Here is a 22,621-nt window from a genome sequence, read left to right on the forward strand (position 1 = left end):
TTCCTGCCCCACCTCTCTGGCGGTATTCTAATCATCTTTAATAACTTTCATTTCCCCAAAGCATGTGCCTTCCATTTGTTCCATGCTTTTGCTAATACTTATCCCTCTGCTTGGAATATTATGTTGATTTTCCTGTGCCAGATAAATTCCTGTACTCATTGCTGTTTCCTTCTTTGTGAAGCTTTCCTTAACCCTGCAGTCTAGGTTAGGGCTATTCTTCTATGTCCTACAGTTTCCTATTCTTAAATCTATTCTGATACTCATCTCCTTTATATGATTATTTCCTTTTTAGTTGTCTGACTTCCATACTGGACTGCATATACCATGAGATCAGATACACAGTTGTATACCCAGTGCCCAGCACACTGTAAGTGACTCAATGTATTTGTTAAAGAAATGAGTTGTTACAGCAATAATGAACTGTATAAAGAGGTTATTGTAATTATTCAGAGGAGAGGTAATGGGAACCAGACTTATAGTGGTAGCAATGGGAATGGCAAAGAAGTAACAGGTTTAAGATACTTTTGAGAGGTAGATTCAATAGGATGTGGGGACCAAATATAAAGACTGAAGGAGAAAGAGGAGTCAAGGGTGACTGGATTTCTTAAAAGAGAAAGTGGTATTGATAATAATAGAAGGAATACATGGGTAGAGAACTGGCTTGGGAAAGTAGATATATGTTGTTAAGACAAGAGTAGCAGGTGAAAATAGAAATCCAAGTAGAAATGTCCAGCTGGCAATTAGAAATACTAACTGAAGTTTGAGATTAAGATAAGGAGGCCAAAATCACTCAGAGAAAGTAGCAGATGCTTTGGAAATGTGGTAGCCAAAAAATACTCTGCAGAAAGAGAAGAGAGTTGGAGATAAAATCATAAGAAAAATTTTCTCTGAGTGTGCCAGAGGAAAAATCGAGCCTTGAAAGGCAAAGAGATAGCTGTCAGAAAAGTAATAAGAGAACCTGACATGTGTTGGTTCATGGAAACCTGGGGGCTTGGGAGTAAAGAGTTTCCAAGTGGAAGAAATCAGGAACATTAAAGGGCCATGAAAGAGAAAGACAGAGATTTAAACTATGTGGAAGTTGTTCAAACACCTGAGATAATAGTACAAGTTGAATGGCAGGAGCAAGAGTCAGTGCACAACTATGAATTATGGAACCAGAAGTTTGATGGTGAAAAGAGGGAAAGAGATAGAAATACATCTCCACAGAGTAGAATGATTGAGAGAAAAACATGTTTAATATGATTAATTGAAGCTTTTCACAAAGATGGTGCCCAAAGCAAAGAAGGAAGCCCCTACCCCTCCCAAAGCTGAAGCCAAAGCAAAGGCTTTGAAGGCAAAGAAAGCAGTACTGAAAGGCATCCACAGCCACAAAAAAAAAAAGATCCACATGCCAACCACTTTCTGACAGCCAAAAATACTACAGCTCCAAAGGCAGCCTAAATAGCCTCAGAAGAGTGTCCCCAGGAGAAACAAGCTTGACTGCTATGCCATCATCAAGTTCCCCTTACTACTGAGTCAGCCACAAAGAGACAGAAGACAGCAATATGATTGTGTTCATTGTGGATTTCAAGGCCAACAAGCACCAGACCTAAAAGGCTGTGAGGAAGCTCAATGACATTGACATGGCCAAGGTCAACATGCTGATCAAGCCTGACGGAGAGAAGAAGGCATATGTTTGTCTGGCTCCTGACAATGATGCTTTAGGTGTTGCCAACAAAATTGGGATCATCTAAACTGGATTCAGCCAGCTAATTGTAAATATAAAAATTTTATACTGTCAAAAATATGACTACCTGTAGAGTTCCTTACAGAAATAATTGAGCAATTTAAAAATCACCCAATTGATGTCATGGCAAATACTATTTTCCAGTCATCTACAGCCCTGCTCACTCCACAAAACCCTTACCAATCTTCAAAAATGTTTGTGACATACTATATTAACTCATATGCTCAACCTCTATCTTAGGTAGCTCAAAGCAAAGCCCTCCAATTGGGTCAATCAACCAAATTTCATTCTTGACAAAGAGATAGTTATGAATTCTCATCACAACACCTACTAGTTAAATGCCAAACCATACCCTTTCTTATGCAAAACATCTTTCTGGAGCACCTCTCTAGACCTCCTTCTCTGTCTGATCTCTCTGTCCCTCCCTCCCTCCTCCTCCTCCTCCTTCTTCTTCTTTCTCTCTCTCCCTCCCTCCCCCCCCCCTCTCTCTCTCCCTCAATTGTCACCCCCCTTTCCCTTCCTTTATAGAGCATAGTTTGTAAGTATTAAGTAGTCTGTAAAAGATCTCGATTTGATAGAAAACAAATAGATTTGGGGAAACAGAGAGGCTTATACAATAGAACACAAGTACAGAGCTGAGCCAGACAGGGTAGGAAGCTCAGATTTTATCGTTTCACAGGCCCCATTATCACCTGCTTAAATGTTACTCCCAAACTCCACTTACCTGTATAAAGTACCCAGATAATAATTCCTGGTTGCAATTGTATTTATCCATCCAGTGGATGGATATAGATGGGATCCTTCCCTCCACATAACCTCTATAAGATTTGAGTACTTAGCCAAATCCTTTCTGCTCAGTCCAAACCTCAGGATTATAAAATCCTTGTCCCTCAGAATAAGACTCATCTACCACTCCACCGTTTCCACAAATAGGGGAAAATTAATTAGAATCAATTGACTATCTCTTAGGTGCCAGGCATTCAATTCTCATATGGGTAAAGTTTACAGTATTGATCTTACAGGTAGGGAAACAGGCTCATGAGGGACTTTTCCAAGGTCATGTACCTAATAAGTTGGCAAATGTGGAATTTGAACAAAGTTCACTCACTTCTGTGTGACCTTTAACCAGGCCCATAATGTTCATTATCTTGTGTTATTTATATTATTTATTTTAATTATGTTTGCCATACAATATTTACTATTATTTTAAGTATATTTTATTAATTATGCTATTACAGTTTTCCCAATTTTTCCCCCTTTACTCCCCTCTGATCTGCCCCCTCCAACCCTCCAGCATTCCCCCCCTTAGCTCATGTCCATGGGCCATTCATATAAGTTCTTTGAGTTCTCTGTTTCTTATACCATTTTTTATCTCTCCCCATCTATTTTATGCCTACCAATTACTCTTGTTCTTCCCTGTATCCTTTCCCCCCATTCCTCCCTTCCCCCTCCCCACTGAAATCCCTCCATGTGATGCTCATTTCTCTGATTCTGTTCCTGTTCTAATCATTTGCTTAGTTTCTGTTTTTGTTGTTTTTCTTTTCTTTTAGGTTCATTTGTTGATAGTTGTGAGTTTGTTGTCATTTTACTGTTCATAGTTTTGATCTTCTTTTTCTAAGATAAGTTCCTTTAACATTTCATGTAGTGATTGCTTGGTGATGATGAACTCCTTTAACTTGACCTTATCTGGGAAGCACTTTATCTGCCCTTCCATTCTAAATGATAGCTTTGCTGGAGAAAGTAATCTTGGATGTAGGTCCTTGCCTTTCATGACTTCAAATGCTTCTTTCCAGCCCCTTCTTGCCTCAAAGTTTCTTTTGAGAAATCAGCTGATAGCCTTATGGGCAGCCCTTTGTAGGTAACTGTCTCCTTTCCTCTTGTTGCTTTTAAGATTGTCTCTTTATCATTAATCTTGGGTAACTTAATGATCATGTGCCTTGGTGTGTTCCTCTTTGGATCCAACTTCTTTGGGACTCTCTGGGCTTCCTGGGCTTCCTGGAAGTCTATTTCCTTCACCAGATTGGGGAAGTTTTCCTACATTATTTGTTTAAATAAGCTCAATTTCTTGCTGTTGCTCTTCTCCTTCTGGCACCCCTATAATTCAGATATTGGAACGTTTCAAGTTGTCCCAAAGGTTACAAATTCTCTCTTCACTTTTTTGAATTATTATTTCTTCATTCTGTTCTGGTTGGATGTTTATTTCTTCCTTTTCTTCCAAATCATTGCTTTGAGTCTTGGTTTCCTTCCAGTCACTGTTGGTTCCCTGAATATTTTGCTTTATTTCATTTTGGGTATCTTTCATTTGTTTTTGTTTTTGTTTTTGTTTTTCATTTTTTGACCAAGCGCAATCAGTTCTGTCAACATTTTGATTACCAGGGCTTTAAATTCTCCATCAGATAGGTTGGCTATCTTCTCATTGCTTAGCTCTCTTTCTGAAGTTTGCTCTTTTCTTCCATTTGTGCCATATTTCTTCGTCTTGGAGTACCTGTTAAGTTGTATGGGGGTGGGGCCTTAAGTATTCACCAGGGCAGGACAACCCTCCTTGCTGTGCTGCTGTGCTGCCTGTGGAGGAGGGGCCAGAGAGGGAACAATGTAGCTCACCTGCTCGGCTCTAGCCTACTTTCCAATAAACTCTCATGTGAGACCGAGAGTTTCTCCCATTGTGGCAACTGCCGTAGTCCACAGTCAGGTCTGAGTCTCAGTTTCCTGTTCAGCAGCCCCAGCTGCATGGTACACTGCCTTGCCATGGGTTCTTACTGGTCTGGTTGTTCTGGTTGACTGTTTCTTTAATTTCTTGATTGTCGGAATCCCATGCAGTTTCATTTTTTGGCACTTCTGGTTGTTCATTGGTTTTAGGTTGATTGTTATCCTCCATTTGGTTATATAAGGAAGCAAAGGGCTTCTACCTACACCTTCATCTTGGCCAGAACCCAACCAATATTTATTATTTATTTTTTAATTCTAAGCTTTGTCTTCTATCCAGTTCTCCAATGTTCTTTTTCCTCAAAGTACTAATAATATTGAGCAATGGAAAGAAGATAGGTTTAATAGCTAACAGGGAGCAAAGTATAGAAGAAAAGTACAATGGAGTTTTATTTTCTTCCTTCCTTCCTCCTGCTCTAGTCCAGAGTCCTGTAAAAGAGTAGACATTTTTTCACCTGGGATGTTGGACTCCCAGAAACACTAATCCTAGACAGCCCAGAAATCTGAGCAGGCTGGGTGGGTTTGATCTCCAATGGGTAGTCCTTAGAGTGGCCAGAAGAGGAGTTATCTTGGCCTGTTCACCAGGTTTGTTACATCTGTAAGCCAGGTATCTCCTGTCCATCTGCAGGTACTATAAAAAACCTGGGATTTTCTGGAGCTATTTGTTGTATGGACTTGGCTCTGCTAGAGAAGACTAACCTACCAACCCCCACCTTTCTTCTCAAACCCAAAGGGCTCTACTGGAAATGATCTGTCTCTGGAAATGGTGCAACCCCCTGCTGTATTCCATTTAGTTCTCTACCTTAGGCATCTGGGATGGGAAGTGTGATTTTTAATCTGCCTTTCAGCTCAACAACAGGATGATTTAAAATTGCCCAAAGTGTGTTTTAGGCTCTAAATTAATCTTTTCCCTGCACTTGATTATTTCAGATTGGCTTGTTTCTGCTCCAGTGCCATCATAATATTAGTTCTGAGCAAAGAGGTACTGTTGTCTGTTTACCACCATGCCTCCTACTTGTAATTTCTCTCTCTGACCCCCTCTTTCCTTTTCAGTATCCCTCCCTCCTTCAGAGACTTCTAGTAACACCAAGCCCTTACTCAGGGAAATAAAACTCTCATGGGATAAGGTCAAGTGATAGGCTAACAGGAGTAATGGTTTAATGCAGTGAGGATCTCAATGACTCCCTGAAATCCTAACATGTGACTGTCCTCCAGTTTCCCCAAATAAATGCCTAATTTATTACCATGTATAGCCACATAGCCCCTTTCAAAAGTGGCCAAGAAAACTGAGGTAAATGCATTCATTCACTGATGTACTTATTCATTTATTTAACAGGGGTTTTTTTTGTTAAGTACCTCAGCATTCTAGAAAAGGGGAACAGTTTAGGAAAGGAGAGGAAAATTAAGGGAGAGTTTGACTGTTGCTTCAAAGAATTATTAGTACTCAGGCTTAAATAAAGTGTAGAATGTAAATGTGCATGTAAATATAGATAAGGCCTGAGAAATAGTTATAAGACAGGTCAGAAAGGGCCTTGCTTTTCATTCTAAGGAGTTTGGGACTTTATCTTGAAGGGAGTAGAGAGAGCTGTTGAAATATGTTAAGCAGAATAGTGACATGATCAGATGAATGTTTTAGAAAGATTACTCAACTAGTCACATTTTGGACAATGTTGAGCAAAACTAAAAACAGTTTAAAGATATCATCCAAGTGAAAAACACAGCCTTAGCCTGTAAGCATTACAGGAAAACCCCTCTTTCTTTAGGTGTCATCAGAGAAACTAAAGTATCTCATTTAAAAGCAACTGAACAGAGTAATTGTGTCTGATCTGACACCATAAGGGAAATCTGCTTTTGCTAGCAGTGAATTCAAGCATTCTATACACAGCCTGACCTTGACTAATTTCTAATTTTTAGAGCATGAAAAATAGAGTCAATATATGATGCTTTCCCATCAGTACTTATATGTTTCACCCATTTAAAAAAAAAAAAAAACCTTCTCAGATCCCCCACACTCCTCTAGCTACCACTTTGTCTTTTTTCTCTCCTTTACAACCATACTTCTGAAAGGATTTTCTAGTCTGACTTAGTCCATTGTCTCACCTTCTTTTCACTCCCAAACCCAATGCAATACAATTAGATTAGTTCTACCACTAGCAAACACAGTGCTCCATAAAGTTATCAATGACATTGATGCTAAAGCCAATGGTCAGTTGTTTATTTTCATATTCTTTACTGCTATGCATAATTCAATACAGTTCATCATTTAACTCTTGAAACATTGTCTTTTTTTATCTTCCTGCTCTCCTTCTGCCTCCTTGGTCTTCTTACCTCTACTCAATCATAAAATGTTAGGATCACCTAAGTTTCAGCTTAGGCTTTCTCACTGTTTTCACTCTGTACTTTCTCTTCTAGATAAACTCAACCATTCCCATATCTTCAATAATCATGTATATGTCAGCAACTCCCAGTTTTATATTTCTAGGTTTATCTTCTGAATTTTAAAATAGCATATCCAATTACCTACATGACATGCATTTGAAATCACAACATCCAGAATCAGTTTCATTATCTCTCCTCCTCTCCAAACTTGCTCTTTTTCCAGTGCTTTGCAACTCAGTAACAAGGACCACTATTCTTCCAGTGGAGCACACCAGAATTCAATTATTTTTAATTCTTCCTCTCCCAAATACAAAATTGTTTATATAATTAAAATTATCACTGTATGATTTGACCCCTGCCAAAATCTCCAGCTTCATCTTATATTTTCTGCCCATGCCAAACTTGCCTTCTTTCAATGCCTTGAAGACATCCAGGTCCCTCCCTCCCTCCCTTCTTCCCTCCCCCCCCCTCCCTCCTTTCCCCCCTCCCCCCCTCCCTCCCTCCTTCCTTCCCTCCTTCCTTCCTTCCTTCCTTCCTTCCTTCCTTCCTTCCTTCCTTCCTTCCTTCCTTTGTGCCTCAGAGTCTTCATATTGGTATACTCTTCACATAATATTCTTTTCCACAATCTTAACCTGGTGAATTGCTACTTAACCTTTATGTCTCCAGTTGAATGTCACTTCCTTTGGTGGAAACTTTCTGTATCCATCTGATTAAATTAGATCTTCTATCCTATCTTAATCTCCTGTTGGGTTATGCTCCCAGGGGGACACATAATTTTCTTTCATAGCATTCCATTAAAATTAAAAATATTCATTCATTTTTGAGGTTGTCTATATAATATCTTCCCCCCTTACTTGACTATAAACTCCATAAGGACGAGTACACTATTAGTAAAATTAGTATAGTGCTCTTCTGTGTCCCCAACACAGAACTGACACCTAGAAGGTAGTTAATAAATATTCATTCAGTGAATATTTTATATATATTCCTTCTCATATATATATATATGAGAAGGAATACAAATTTTTCTCAAAGAGCGTGTATTCTTCTATTAAAGAGGAAGGGCATTCTGATTTGGGGGCCTACTTCATGATCTGATGAGTAGATACTCTGAAAGATCGAGAACTGTCTTTGAGAACACAGTGATGTTCTCATCAAAGTTCCCAATCAACTTTACAATCAAGTCCCACATTAGAACTGAACATTATCATCCCTTATTCTCTTTTTTGCCCCAAGGCTTCTTCTTGGGATTTTCACCAACTTTTCTTTAACCTGAAAAAGAAACAAAAAGAAAAACACCATTAAAATATTCAGTAGATTTTCCTGAAAATCCAAAGGATTTAAGGTCTGCTTAGAGATTTAGCTGATGTTTTGAGTTGTCTTCAAGTTTATGCAAACAATTTATCTGGACCTAATTTGATTGTTCACAAGTCTGCTTTCATCTTCAACTTTCCATTTCAGTGTGACAGATGGAATTGGACTCTCCTTATGGCCCAAATGGAGAAGTAAAGCTCAGAGCCTAATGGAGGAAAGTAGAGACAAGCAATCTGTATTTTTAAACTTCATAATCTGGCTTCCAGGTCCGTGGTGGCTTATGCTCTGATATTTCCAGGAGTCTTGCCACAGTAGTAGGAAAAGGGAACACTTATGTACAGTGAAGGAGAAACATCAACCTGTGTACTTTCTTCCTGATATCACAAATGAAAAGAAAAAAAGGCATTTCTATCTCTACCTGACTCAGCAGGACAGTATCAAGGATTTGTTTAGAGAAAGTGACAATTCTTTAAAAATGCCTTATAGCCCCCATTGTTGATCTCAAGTGCTTGCCTTAGGTCCAAGTTCTAGGTCTTTTCCTCTTTCACACCAAACTCTGCATTTGCTTTTTAATTGAGATATAATTGACATATAACATTATATTAGTTTTAGATATACAATATAGTAATATGATATATATATATATTGTGAAATGATCACCACAATAAATCTAGTTAATATCCATCACCACCATAGTTACAATATTTTTTGTGATGAGAACTTTTAAGATCTACTCTCTTAGCAACTTTCAAATGTATAATATAGTATTATTAACTATAGTCACCATGTTGCACATTACATCCCCAGGACTTATTTAATTTATAGCAAGCATTTTGTACCTTTTGACCACTTTTACCCACAGTGGCTTTTGAGACAAAGGCAGAGCTTGTAGATTTGCTGAGTCTTTGAAGAGGCCACTCTTAGCTGTCTTCTCTTGTGTCCCAAGGATCCAGAATGTCTTCCTTGCAGTGAGTTGTTCTGGCCCAGGGGTCATGAGTATTCAGCCATGCCCAGCTCCTGTGAAACTGACATACAATAGAAAATGTAGTTATACTTATGCAACAAGTCTCTGTAGGGCTTTCAGGGAAAGGGAAAGAGCAGTCCCCCTGTCTCTAATGCAGGAAGTCAATTACCTAGTCATTTGCTTTAATATCAAATTTTTAAAAATACAAGTTCCTACTGGGACCAAAGGGAAGGAGACCAGAGAATGCAAATATAGTCAATGATTTACTGATAACTTGATTATCCAGGAATGACCAAAAACTCCAAAAGCTGGAGACAGTTAAGACTGTCTCCAAGGCCAAAAGGATTTTCAGAATGTATCATCATGAGCTCTTACTTGCATACTTGGCTAAAAGAAATCATGCTCTTCTGATGGCCTAGGACTGATATGGTCTATAAGCAATGGTGAGAGTTGAAATTTTGTACTCTTATGCTAAGGTTTACAAGGTCAAGTTCCTAGATTGCTATCCCCAGAGATTCGCCTTTGGACATTCTCTCCAGCCTAAGGATCCCAGGAACATCATGAGAGCTCTTGTAGGAACAATTTTGAATAGAAGCTCCTCTATTCTTTTTTTTCCTCTAATTTTATTTTAATCATTGTTCAAGTACAGTTTTCTGTCCTTTACTCCCATTCCAGCCTACCCACCCATCCCTCCCCACCTCTCTCCCATGTCCAATCCCCCCTAGATTTTCTCCATGTGTACTTTATATTTGTTCCTGTAAACCCTTCCATTCTCCCCTGAAATTCCCTCCCCTGTCCCCTCTGGTCACTGTCAGCCTGTTCTCTGTTTCAGTGCCTTGGGCTATATTTTGCTTGTTTCTTTGTTTTGTTGTTTAGATTCCTGTTAAAGGTGAGATCATATGGTATTTATCTTTCACCACCTGGCTTATTTCACTTAGCATAATGCTTTCCAGCTCCATCCATGCTGTCACAAAGGGTAGGAGCTCCTTCTTTCTTTCTGCTGCATAGAATTCCTTTGTGTAAATGTACCATAGTTTTTTGATCCATTCATTTACTGATTGGCAACTAGGTTGCTTCCAGCACTTGGCTACTGTAAATCGTGCTGCTATGAACATTGGGATGCATAGGTTCTTTTGGATTAGTGTTTCAGGGTTCTTAGGATATAATCCCAGCAGTGGAATTGCTGGGTCAAAAGACAGATCCATTTTTAGTTTTCTGAGGAAGTTCTATACTGTTTTCCACAGTGGTTGTACCAGTCTGCAGTCCCACCAACAGTGCACTAGGGTCCCCTTTTCTCCACAACCTCTCCAACACTTGCTGTTTGTTGCTTTGTTTATGATGGTCATTCTGACTGGTGTAAAGTGGTATCTCATTATGGTATTAATTTGCATCTGTCTGATAGCTAGTGACATTGGAAACTCCTCTATTCTTATGCTTAAAACTAAATTCTGGAGACCCAGAATGGAAAGCCAAGTTTTGATAGTACTGCAGAAGGTAAGTAGATTCCTCAAGTAAAATAAAAGCCCTGAGCCCAGTAAGAAGATCTGGTTGTAAATCAACCTTTCATTATAGGTATGTTATCTAAGTTAAATCACTTAACTGCATTGAATTTCAGTTCCTCTTTCTTTAAAATGAATACCCATACCTATTTTCACAGTTATATTTAATAAAATGACACATGCACAAAGGATCAAGTATATGCTCAAAGTGCTTTACAGAACCTTTCAAGATCTCTTCAATCCACCCTTCTTACAATTTTCAGGGCAATATTTGAAATATACTGAACTGGTCACAGAATGGTATATCTTCTTTTCTCTACCTATTAAAATCCTACTCATAACTAAGAACCCAATTCTAGTGTCATCTTCATTGCAAATCTTTCTCAGATGCTTTTTTAGATCTAATCTAAGGACTCAGGGAAGGTTTCCTCAAGGAAGTGATACTTTAGCTGAGACATAAAGGCTGAGTGGGAGTACCCTGGGGAATGAAAAGGGAAGAGAGTATTCTGGGTGGGCATAGGAGATAGTATACATAAAGACCTAGAGGCAAAGGTACTATAGTTTGCTGAAAAAACTGAAAGATACCAGAACGTCAGTGTGGCTAAAGCACAGAGAAGGCCTTACAAATGGGGTAGTTGCAAATGGCTGTGCAGTTAGTGTAATACACAAGATGCCTTGTTGAGGAGGCATGTAAGGGCAGAAATTCAGCATAGAGCTGTGTTCATTTACTCAGAAGGGTCATCTTTTTCTGATTTGGACACTGTTGTTTTAATTCTTGAAAAGACACTTAAAGAATAACAGCAGCCCTTACAAGGCCATGCATGCTCTGGCTCCTACTTACCACACATCATCTTTACTTGGAAGCCTTTCCCCTCATTCTCTTTTCTACACATTAGCTACATGGATCTTTTGGTTCCTTGGGACCTTTGCAAATATTTTCTTTGCTGAGCTGGGTTCTACTATCATACACGCAATGCAATGCTTGGCACACTATTGAGGCTTGATGAATGTGTTTTAGAGCAGGGTCCATGACCCAAGGCTAGTTTGGCTACCTAGAAGCCTGGACCTGAATGAACTGCAATTAAATTAGAGATTTCCTGGTCTTCAGACTAGGGAGGCTGGTGCAATGCCCATTTTCATGTGCTGTGATCAGTGGTTCTTGCTACCCATGCATGGCAAAGGGGGTGCTTCTTTTACTGGGGCCTCTGGCATTGGTAGGGATGATGAGAGTCACAAGGACTTATTAAAACAGGCAATATGACTTTTTTTAAGGAGTTGAAAGTACAGGGAGGGTAAAGTGATTGCTGTAGATTTTCTTCTACCTCAAAACTCAGGAGGGCCTTCTTGAGGACACATTACAACAAGAGTCCAGCAAGAGTCTGTCCATCAGCCTAGATTTTGGCAAAAATAACAATCTCCTAATGAAGTCATTTATTCAATAAATATTTATTGAGTACCTATAATAATAAATAAGATAGGCATGATCATTGACTTCACAGAGCTTATATTTGAGTGTTATATTCAGGAATCTCTGTGAGGTTACTTTATAGGGTAACTGAGTTGTGTTAAGAGGCTAAATGCTTATTGACAGCTTACATAGCAACCTACAAAGTACAAAGAGAGGGGCTCTAAAATCAACCCGACTTGGGACCAAATCCCAGTGAATTCCACCATTTGTGAGTTGTACAACCTTGGGCAAGTTTTCTTTTTTGATCTTTAATTTCCTTATCTATAAATGGGAATAGCAATTCTTAATTCAGAGTTGATATAAAGATAAAAAGAGATTCAATACTATGTAAAAGGATGTAGTCTAGTACCAAGTTAATATATATTTATAAAAATATGCCATAGTGCCTATTTTTTATAACTTTTTTATTTTTCAAATACAGTTGACATACAATATTATATTAGTTTCAGGTGTACAACATAGTGATTAGACATTTATATAACTTACAAAGTGATCATCTCCATAAGTCTAGTACCCACTGGACACCATACTTAGTTATTACAAGATTATTGACTATGTTTCCTATGCTGTACTATACATCCACATGACTTTTTATAAATGGCAATTTATATATCCAATCCCTTCCCATTTTACACTTACCCCCTAACCCCCTCCCTATAATCTCTGTTTTATAGAAAATGATTTATTAAATAAAACATCTAGAAAATAGGTCAGTTTTTCAAGAACTCAGAATAGTAATCAGAGGAATTGTCATGATTTGGGGAAATATTTCCTATCTTTTATGTCACTATCAAGGATAGTAACTGTTTATCTTCTTGAGATAGTAACCACTTTATCTTGGTATCCCCTAACCTACTTCAGTGACTAGTGTAGTGCCTATGAGTACTGAAGATAGAGGACTTATATTAATTTCTGTAGTGTTGGGGTCTAATCTAGTGTCTGGAATACAGTATGCTTGTTATATGCATTAACTATTTAATCCTCACAATAGCCCTCTAAAGCAGTATTATTCTTGTTATTAGATAAGGAAACTGAGGCACAGAAACAGCGAGTTAATTGCCCCAAATTACCAAGCTAGTTAAGTAGTAGAGCTGGAATGTGAACCATGCAGTCTGGCTATAGGCCTGCACCCTTAATATCTAACACAGGAGGTGCTTAATTAGATATTTGTTGAATTAATACAATTGCAAGAAAATGTGAATTACAATGTTGTAAAAGAAGAAATCTATTATACATGTATACTTTATACAATAGCCATTTTCCCAAAAAGCAGATAAAAGTCTACTATTTTGTAAATTTCACCCACTTTACTAGTATGCCCAGCGCATTAAAGTTTCAAAAGTTGCCCTGGCTGGCGTAGCTCAGTGGATTGAGCACGGGCTGGGAACCAAAGTGTCCCAGGTTCGATTCCCAGCCAGGGTACATTCCTGGGTTGCAGGCCATAACCCCCAGCAACCGCACGTTGATGTCTCTCTCTCTCTCTCTCTCTCTCCCCCCCCCCCGCCTCCCTTCCCTCTCTAAAAATAAATACATAAAATAAAAAAAAGTTTCAAAAGTTAACCCACACCGAATATTAAGGGTTCCTGCCACTCAAAGCAACTTGTGGTCACACATTTTGTTGTTTTAAGAACCCCCCTTTGTCATGTCAATAATACCTCCTAAAGTATCCGATTTATACAATTAATTGTTTTCTAAAGCAGGAATGGTTGATAAACATTCTCTAGTTGATCCCCTTCCACTCATCTATTACCTGCAGCTCCACCTCACCCCCACACCGCCAATCATAAAGCTGGAAAGAAGGTTAGTGCCCTCTTCTGGGGGTTTGGGGCAGTAACATACATTGGGCCCACCAAGGGGCATTTAGGAAATAATCATGCCAGCTTCTTTCAATTCTGGTGGTAAGAATGGGATTGGTTTTTGGATCTTTTTCTGAAAATATGAAAGATGACCTATTCAATGTAGTGAGTCTCCTGAAGCCCTGTGGGTAAAGTGATGGAATAAAAATTCAGCTGAAGAATTTTTAGAAGGATGCTGAGCAGATATTTCTTTCAGTGAGATACACTTTACATATACCTTTAACTCATAAGCTATTAATGATAAAATTTACCATTTATTTAGGATTATCTATGTGCCAGATACTTTATATACATTATCTCATTTAAATCTCACCACAATCCTGGCAAGTAATGAATATCCTCAATAATTAAGAAAGCTGAGATGCGAAGAGGTTAAGCAATAGCCAATAATGGGCAGAACCAGGAATTCAAACCCCAATCATACTCTTTCCAGCATAATATGTGGTCTCTTTTTATTTCTTTTGATCCTGTGTCAAAATCTCATTACTAAGAGATAGCAAAAAAATGTTTTTGACAGATGTAATCCCAATTGAATACCACTGAAACATCAAACAAAACTGTGCCCCAAACTCTTATATGGACCCTTTGATAGTTGTCCTGACAACTTGTTCTTTTATTTAGCTATGTTGAATAGAAAGATAGGAAGTTTAAATTGGTAACAGACAGAGGTCAAGGGCCAAAGAGAATGTTGGGGCAGCAGAGAAGGGGATAAGAGAGGAGGGAGGAACCATGTGGACAAGGAAGACAGAGAGGTCTCTTGGCTGCCTCTCTGCAACTCTTGAGGTCAGAACTAGTACATTAGGGAGATCCAAACTTTCTGATGATCACAGCTTACATCCAATGTAGTAACAATTAACCTGTGTCTACTACCTAGTTTGTGCCAGGCACTCTAAAATAAATAACCATACTTGTATTAACTCATTTAATCCTCACAAAACTACTATGAGGCAAGTCTTTTGATTATCCCATTTTCTACATTAGACAATTTAAACAGAGAGAGGCTATGATTTCCATTTTACAGATAAGAAAACTGAGGCATAGAGTGAGTAACTTGCCCAAGATTAATGTAATAAATGATGGAGGTTAAATTTAAACAGGATTCTGGCTCCAGAGACATGTTCTTACCTATCATGACATATTACCCCTCCCAATATGTTGCAAGAATAAGTATTATTTCAGAAACCATTGACTTCAGGTATATATGTGTATGTGAGTGTGTGCTTATGTTTGTATTGGGTTGTAATGTAAAATGTATATATTGCTGTGAGTCACAGAAAAAAAATTCTAAAAGCTACTGCTCCAGCAATAGTATTGCTGAATTATACATCTTTGACCTCACTAGAGATAATGAGGACTGCTGTTTTAAATGATCATATCAAATCACATCCCCACCTGCAGTGTAAGAGAGCTACCTGTGTTCTATATCCTCACCTGAACTTAATAGCATCACATTTTTAATATGCTGCCAATTCAACAGGTATGGAATTGTATCTTATGTGGTTTAAAATTGTGTTTTTCTGATTTCTATTACATATTTTTGTATATTTTTGTCATTCAGGTTTTGCATTCTGTGAATTATCTGTTTAGATCCTTCGTATATTATTGTGTATAATACATATAGAGAGAGAATATTCTCACAATAACTCTGTAAAGGAACTAACAGTTTAGATGAAGAAACTCAGGCTAGGAGAAACCTTGCCTCAAGTCACCTGGCTAACAAGTTTTTGAATTGGTATTTGAGTCCAGACCTAAGAGACCCATATACACAGGCCTTTTGTTTTACAATACATGCCAGGGACCAAGGCCATGTTAGAAAACAATAGAGAAAGGGAAAAATGTCCTGTGTCTAATTGGGTTTGTGCAATTAACATAGATTATTTCCTTTAATCCTTACAACAACCTGTGAGATAAAACATGTTATTTTCATTTTACAGCTGAGAAAACTGAGGCTGAGGGAAATAAAGAAATTTGCTTTGGAGAAGTAAAATTACAGCTAATAAGAGACAGAATCACAATTCAAAGGAGAGGGTAAGGAGGAGGGAGGAACAGTGCAGATATGGAGAACAGAGAGGCTTCTTGGCTGCCTCTCTAAAGATTAGGAGGCCAGAACTAGCACATTGTGGGAAGTCCAGTGTGATTACAATGCCCATCACTTCTCGGCCTTTTGGCTATGATCAAGTGTTGTAACTGCTCTTATCAGCTTGTCAGAAGATGTCCATGCCTTTTCCACAATAATGGTACCTGTTCATACATATTCTTGGTATGACATAAAGGTCTCTCACCAATCAGGCCTGCCTCATCATCTCCTAGACCCATGGCTTGACCTCCTGCCCACCTTCTGCTTAGAGCCCCAACAAACTGCTTCTCCTTAGGCAGAACCACAACTCCACCTACCATTTTTCTGCAGTATCATGGTCTGGGCAGCCTTAACTAAACTGACCCAGCCGTGCTGCTTCCCATTATCCAGCCAAGCTAGATGAGTTCCCAGCCAGCTTCTACAGATTCATCTTCCATTACCCCAGGCTTCTCTGATGAAGCCAACTCAGGATCTCAACACCTTCCGTGGTAAACCAGAAAGTTCCAAATCAGGGTACTCAAATGGGGCCGCACATTAAAATCACCTGCAGAACTTGAAAGATTGTGGTGCCCTGGTAACACCCCAAACCCATACATCAGAACCTTAGCGGATGGTACCCAGGCATCTGTGATAGTTAAAGCTCTCCCAAGTGATTCCAATGTACAGTCAATATTGAGAACTACTGTTCTCTTCTTCAAGCTCCAGCGGCCACATTCGCATAGTGGCTTCCATATTTTAGTGTTTACAGGAACTTCTTGGAGCATTTGTTAAGATTCCTAGGGACCTAGAAGTTTGCATTCTTACCAGTCACCAAATGTAGTTTCATTGCAAGTCATCAGCAGACCAAGACCAAGTTTTGGAAAATGCTGCATTAGAGATAGTACTATATGGAAGTGGAATGGGAGCAGGAGCCCTCTGGCCCTTTAAGGACTGATTAAGAGACTTCCTTTAAAGCTGTGAAGCAGAGCACATAGGGATGCTTTTTTTTCATCCTAGTGGATAAGGTAAGGGGGCAGGTCCTAGAATGGACTTTCCTTTTAAGTTACCTCAGCCTCCAAATAAGTGCTATCTTGTTCCCAGTCCTGGGGAGTAGGTGTGGGTGCATGATGCCTTGTCCCACCTGCTGTTTCTATTTGTTTTGATGCAAAGAGGCCAAGTTAGGAGACCTCATTTTGTCCAGAAGATTCTTGCAGAGGAAGCAACACAGGGCCTGCCTGCCTTTCATTTTTTTCTTGCCCTACCCTTTGTGGTTGTGGAGCCAAGATGCAGTTACCTGTATGAAAGGAAAGAGAAAGAGTGACATCTTTTGGCTTTGGCTAGAACGTGTTGCTAAACACCAAGCCTTTCAAGATGGTCCTCTTCAGCATCATTAGAATTCTTCTTCTTTGGGGACTGGTACTTTTTATGGAACACAGAGGCCAAATGGCAAAGGTAGGGCAACCCTCTACTGCTCTCCTTGCTGAGGTCCCTACCTTGCCCCTGATTCAAGAGCTACTAGAAGAAGCCCCTGACAAGCAACAGAGGAAGCCAGAGGTCCAAGGGCATCCCATGAAGTACATGCTGGAGTTGTACCAGCGTTCAGCTGATGCACATGGGCACCCTAGGGAGAACCGCACAGTTGGGGCCACCATGGTGAGGCTAGTGAGGCCCTTGGCCAATGCAGCAAGGACTCTCAGAGGTGAGTTATTATACCATACTATCCTAGCGGGGGGAGAGAAATGAAGGGGAGTTTAGAGAAAGAAGGATCTGTGAGTTGACTGTCAGGTTTCATTGCCTGGTAGGCAGGTTGTTTTCTCAGGCTTGGTTTTTCAAAGAATTCCAAACGGGAAAAGCTGGCTCCAATCACACTACCCTTTAGGGGCCCACTTAAGAACAGATTGTGTTGGGGAATCGCTCCCAGGTCCCAGAGCAACTGATATGTCAACTCCTATCTTTCAAAGAAATATGTGCTTCTTGTTATATCACTGAAAAATTATAATTAAGAAATATCCATATACATTCTTGTGGAGGGCTGTTCATATGTTTTATTCTTAGAAGACAAAGAGTACAGAATGCTGAACTGGGGAAATTTACAAAGCCTCAGAAAGGACATCCTTAATGACAGCCACTATCATTAGCTGTTATGAAGCAATTAGCCTAATTTTTAAAGATAAAAAATAAAGCACAGAGAAGTTAAATAACTTGCAGAGGTCACAGAGACAGTGGGTGGCAGAAACTAGGATTTGAGCTCAAGTCTGTTTGATTCTAAAGTCTGTTCATAACTTCTCTAGTGTTTAAATATTGTATCTCAATATCCTTGTATACCAAGCAGTTTTTCAATTTAGACCACGGTGCTACATTGGGTTTTTGGTACCAAATGTATTTTGGAATTGCCTTTGTTCCCACTGTCCTTAATTCTGCTTTAAACATCTTCATTAGACACTGTTCCAGGACAGCAGTGGGCTCCCAAGTGCAAGGTACTCTAGGGAATGCAGATAGTCATCAACTTCTGGGAAATCTTGGGAATCTGGCAAGATAAATTTTGGGCCTTTGCTAGTCTCAGATGATGACAGGATTTACACTGCCTCCTCCAAGCAAAAAACCAAACAAACAAAAAACAAACAAACAAAAAAACCAACAAAATACCACTAGCTAACCTTTACTGTGAGCTTACCATACAGTAAACATGCCAGGCATTAGGAAAAATACAAACATTATTTCCCTTAATCCTCACTACTATCATATGAGGTAGATACTATTAACCTACTCATTTTATAGGTAAAGAAACTTACACTTAAGGTAACTGACTCAGTGTAATACAGCTAGTAATTAGGTTTGAAGCCAAGGCTTTCAGGCTCCAGAGCTTGTGCTTTTAATCTTAATCACTCTGCTGTGCTGATTCCACAACACAGCCTTGTGGAGAATGGAACATCAGGCACTTTGTTTGGGTTGGGTATAAAGAGGCAAATAACTGCTACCCTGACCTCTAGATCACATAATGGTGTTACAGCATAATAAGTGATTTGAAAATGATAAGCAGTTGGGTTCCCAGAACCCCAAAGAAGAAATGGGTCACTGCTTAAAGCAAAGAAAGGGGAGCAGGGAGACAGTCAGAAAGGCCTCCTTGAGGAGGTGGTATTTAAGCTGGACCTTGCAGAAGGAGTAAGGAGACTATGAATACAGACAGGGAAGTGCATTCTGTTTAAGGAAAAGGAAAGTAGCTTGGTGGGGTGGGAATTCACTCAACAAATATTTATTCAGCACCTACTAAGTTATAGGTACTTGTCTAGGTGCCAGCACACAGCTGTGATCAAGATAAGCATGGCTCTCATGGGTGAGACAAATAAGTAAACACCGAAACAGCAAATTGTGTTAAGTGCCATCAAAGAATGAAAGAAGTTGTTTTGATAAAGAATAGCAAAGAAATCCTCCCTTTACATGGGATTGTCAGGGAAGGCATCTCTGAAGTGATGACATTTGAGTTGAGATTTGTAAAATAAGAAGCTAGGCATGAGAAGAGTAGACAGAAGTCTGATTTAGGCCGAGGAAACAACATGTACGAAGTCCTAGAGTGTGGAAGCACACTTGAAGAACAGAAGGAAAGTGAGTATGGCTGGAGCCTAGTGAGCCTTGTGGAGAATGGCAGGATATGAGGCTAATGAGAGACAGGGATTTGTAAGCTATTCTAAGGGCTCTAGAGTTCATACCTTAGTTCAGCAGAAATCAAGTTCATACAAATGATATGAGGTGTGAAAGCAAGAAGTAAACGGTGTCCTGGTCTGACTACATCTAGGGACTCTGGAAAAAATCCAGAAATGGATGACTAGAGAACAGAGCCTGATTTTTTCCATCAGGAGATGATCCAGCTGAATTGAGCTTGCTGGGAGAGCTATGCCAGGTTCAATCACACAGGATGTGTGAGTCAGCCATTTCCCTTCAGAGTGCAGCCTTCTGACTCTGACCCTTAGCAACCCCACCCTGCTTCAGGAAATATATGATGTCAAAGTCTGAAAGGAAAGGGCAGTGTTCCTCACCAGACAGCCTGCTAGATAGAGGTTGGGTTGGATTCCTTTTCGGGCAGGGTGGGGCCTGTGTATGGGTGGGCCTCTTGGCAAGATTATGGTAGGATGGGAGTCTGGAGTAACTTGAGAAAGCAAATACAAGCCTGGCTTTGGCCTTGTGTGAATGATGTCCAGTGCCCCAAACTTGAGGGTTTAATGAGCATTAGTTGGAGCCTGACCTTTAAAAACAAATACCCTAATGCATGAAGACATTAAAGAGCTTCTATGTTAAAAGCCTCAGGTCTACAGAAGAAGTCCAGGCTTGTGAATTCCCTGCAGTTAGGTGAGTAATATGTAAATTAGCATGCAAATGTTTAGTGATAAAATCTTTGAAGATGAAAGAGGGCTTTTCTCTGCAATGTCTGGTTTTTGTCACCTTGTTCTTGACCTTTGCCAGGAGGGGATGCAGAAGTTCAGAGCACTGCAGGCCCCAACTTCCAACACCTTTGGCCTCGAGCTATCAGCATTATGGTTTAGATTAAAACTCTTAATCACTAGGAGGCATGCAAACAAAATATTTATATAATCAAGGTCTTGTTGACAATGTTATTTAGAGGAATGGTGGTACAATGAATGGGGTAAGGAAGAATCATTTCCAGTAATAAGTAGAAAAAGCAGTGACTAAGGGTTAATACCCAAGAAGGAATAGCTGCTCAAGAAGCAATTCTTGAAGTAGAAGGCAGACATGGTAAAACAGCTGCCCCAGCTAGGTGTAGATAGACAAAATTATTTTGTGGCATCTTGACCCTGGATTTGAAGTGATGGCAGGTCCTGGCCCCCAATATTGGACTGTCACCCCAAAGCTGAGTCTATATAATGATATGGCATGAGGACTCATTCTTAATTCATTTATTTCTCAACAATTATTTTAATTGGTCATGTTTAATAATCAACTAATAACATGATTGATCTTCTCCCACATATATAATATACACAAAACATAATTCTATATTTGAGAGTTTTTTCAGCCTAGTGCTGCGAGTGAACTAAAAATAAGACACATTTTCTCTCCTTAAGAGAAACAGGCTTGGGCTCAAATCTTGATTCTACCACACACTGGCTGTATATCCTCTGGCATAGCTTCTCTGAGCCTTTATTTCTTTGCCTATAAAATAGGGATAATAACTAGCTCACAGGGCTATTGTAGGTTAAACAGCTAATGCATGTAAAACATCTAATATATTAGTAAGTGCTTAATGAACAATAACTATTATCATGAACTTGAGTTAACTTTAAGGCTGCTTACAGCTGTCAGTGTGTACTGAGAAGGTTTGTGAGAGAGAGATTCAGGCTTACACGTAAGAATCTAATCCTTTTTTCTTGCTTCCTATTACTTATACAGGCCCCTGGCATATACAGACCCTGGATTTTCCTCTGAGACCAAACCAGATAGCCTACCAACTAGTCAGAGCCACTATGGTTTACCGCCATCAACTCCACCTAGCTGGCTTCCACCTCTCATGCCATGTGGAGCCCTGGGTCCAGAAAAATCCAAGCAATCACACTCCTTTCTCAGGAAGAAGTTCCTCAAAGCCTTCCCTGCTATCCAAAGCTTGGACAGAGATGGATATCACACAACTTGTTCAGCAAAGGCTCTGGGATCACAAGGGGCACAGGGTTCTACAACTCCGCTTCATATGTCAGCAGCGAAAAGGTAGTGAGGGTCTTGAGCTTCCTTGGCATGACACGCCATCCTTGGACACTGCCTTCTTGTTACTCTACTTCAATGACACTCATAAAAGTGTTCAGAAGGCCAAACTTCTACCCAGAGGCCTAGAGGAGTTTAAGAAAAGGGACTCTTCTCTTCTGCACAGGGCACGGCGAGCATCCATTATCAAATCTAAGATTCCTGGCCCCACCCAGGAACATGTTGGGTCTGAAAGTAACCAATGTTCCCTCCACCATTTCCAAGTCAGTTTCCACCAGCTGGGCTGGGATCACTGGATCATTGCTCCCAACCTCTATACCCCAAACTACTGTAAGGGAGCTTGCCCTCGGGTACTACGCTATGGTCTCAGTTCTCCCAATCATGCCATCATCCAGAACCTTGTCAATGAGATGGTGGACCAGAATGTCCCTCAGCCCTCCTGTGTCCCTTATAAGTATGCTCCCATTAGCATCCTTCTGGTTGAGGCTAATGGTAGTATATTGTACAAGGAGTATAAGGATATGATTGCCCAGTCCTGTACATGCAGGTGACAACCACAGGTACAGGTAACTCCCACAGGTACAGGTAACTCAGGTTTCCCAAGAAATTGGAGTAGGGTTTAAAAGAAACCAATACTAATGTTAAATCTGCAGGTGATCCTCTACCTAATCTGTGGGTTCTATTCCTTGTCTTAAGTGTTGCTACTTGTCTCTTCCCCTGTTTATGATCTCATGTTATAAAAACAGCTCTGATATCAAACATCAGTATGTTTTGACTACTAGTTAGAGACCTTAATGATTGAATAACATGTTCCTTTGGATATGTCCTCTCTATTTTCTTGGCATTTCATTGTGACTTTGTTAAAAGTCACTAGTCCATGATGGCAGAAGTTTAGGGATTGTCCTACCAAGATCTGGGAAAGGTGGGATCTTCTAGTATTCCATCTC

At 39.7% G+C, this 22,621-nt stretch overlaps 1 protein-coding gene and 2 pseudogenes across 1 annotated transcript; all 3 read left to right on the forward strand.

Moving 5' to 3' along the window:
- Nucleotides 1-1,254: 1,254 nt before the first annotated feature.
- On the forward strand, nucleotides 1,255-1,738 carry LOC114504580 (annotated as a pseudogene).
- A 14,319-nt stretch (nucleotides 1,739-16,057) lies between these two features.
- Nucleotides 16,058-16,238, forward strand: LOC114505922 (annotated as a pseudogene).
- Nucleotides 16,239-17,315: 1,077 nt separating this feature from the next.
- Nucleotides 17,316-22,225, forward strand: BMP15 (bone morphogenetic protein 15). Its single transcript, XM_028523333.1, has 2 exons — nucleotides 17,316-17,664; nucleotides 21,369-22,225. The coding sequence occupies exons 1-2, from the start codon at nucleotides 17,337-17,339 to the stop codon at nucleotides 22,223-22,225; spliced, it is 1,185 nt and encodes a 394-aa protein (XP_028379134.1). The 5' UTR covers nucleotides 17,316-17,336.
- Nucleotides 22,226-22,621: the final 396 nt, after the last annotated feature.

Source organism: Phyllostomus discolor, chromosome X (genome assembly GCF_004126475.2).
Source record: "Phyllostomus discolor isolate MPI-MPIP mPhyDis1 chromosome X, mPhyDis1.pri.v3, whole genome shotgun sequence".
Lineage (NCBI taxonomy): Eukaryota > Metazoa > Chordata > Mammalia > Chiroptera > Phyllostomidae > Phyllostomus > Phyllostomus discolor.

Coding starts and splice junctions, on each gene's coding strand:
- BMP15 (XM_028523333.1), top strand. CDS start 17,337: ATGGTCCTCTTCAGCATCATTAGAATTCTTCTTCTTTGGGGACTGGTA. Junction 17,665..21,368: donor TGCAGCAAGGACTCTCAGAG/GTGAGTTATTAT, acceptor TTACTTATACAG/GCCCCTGGCATATACAGACC.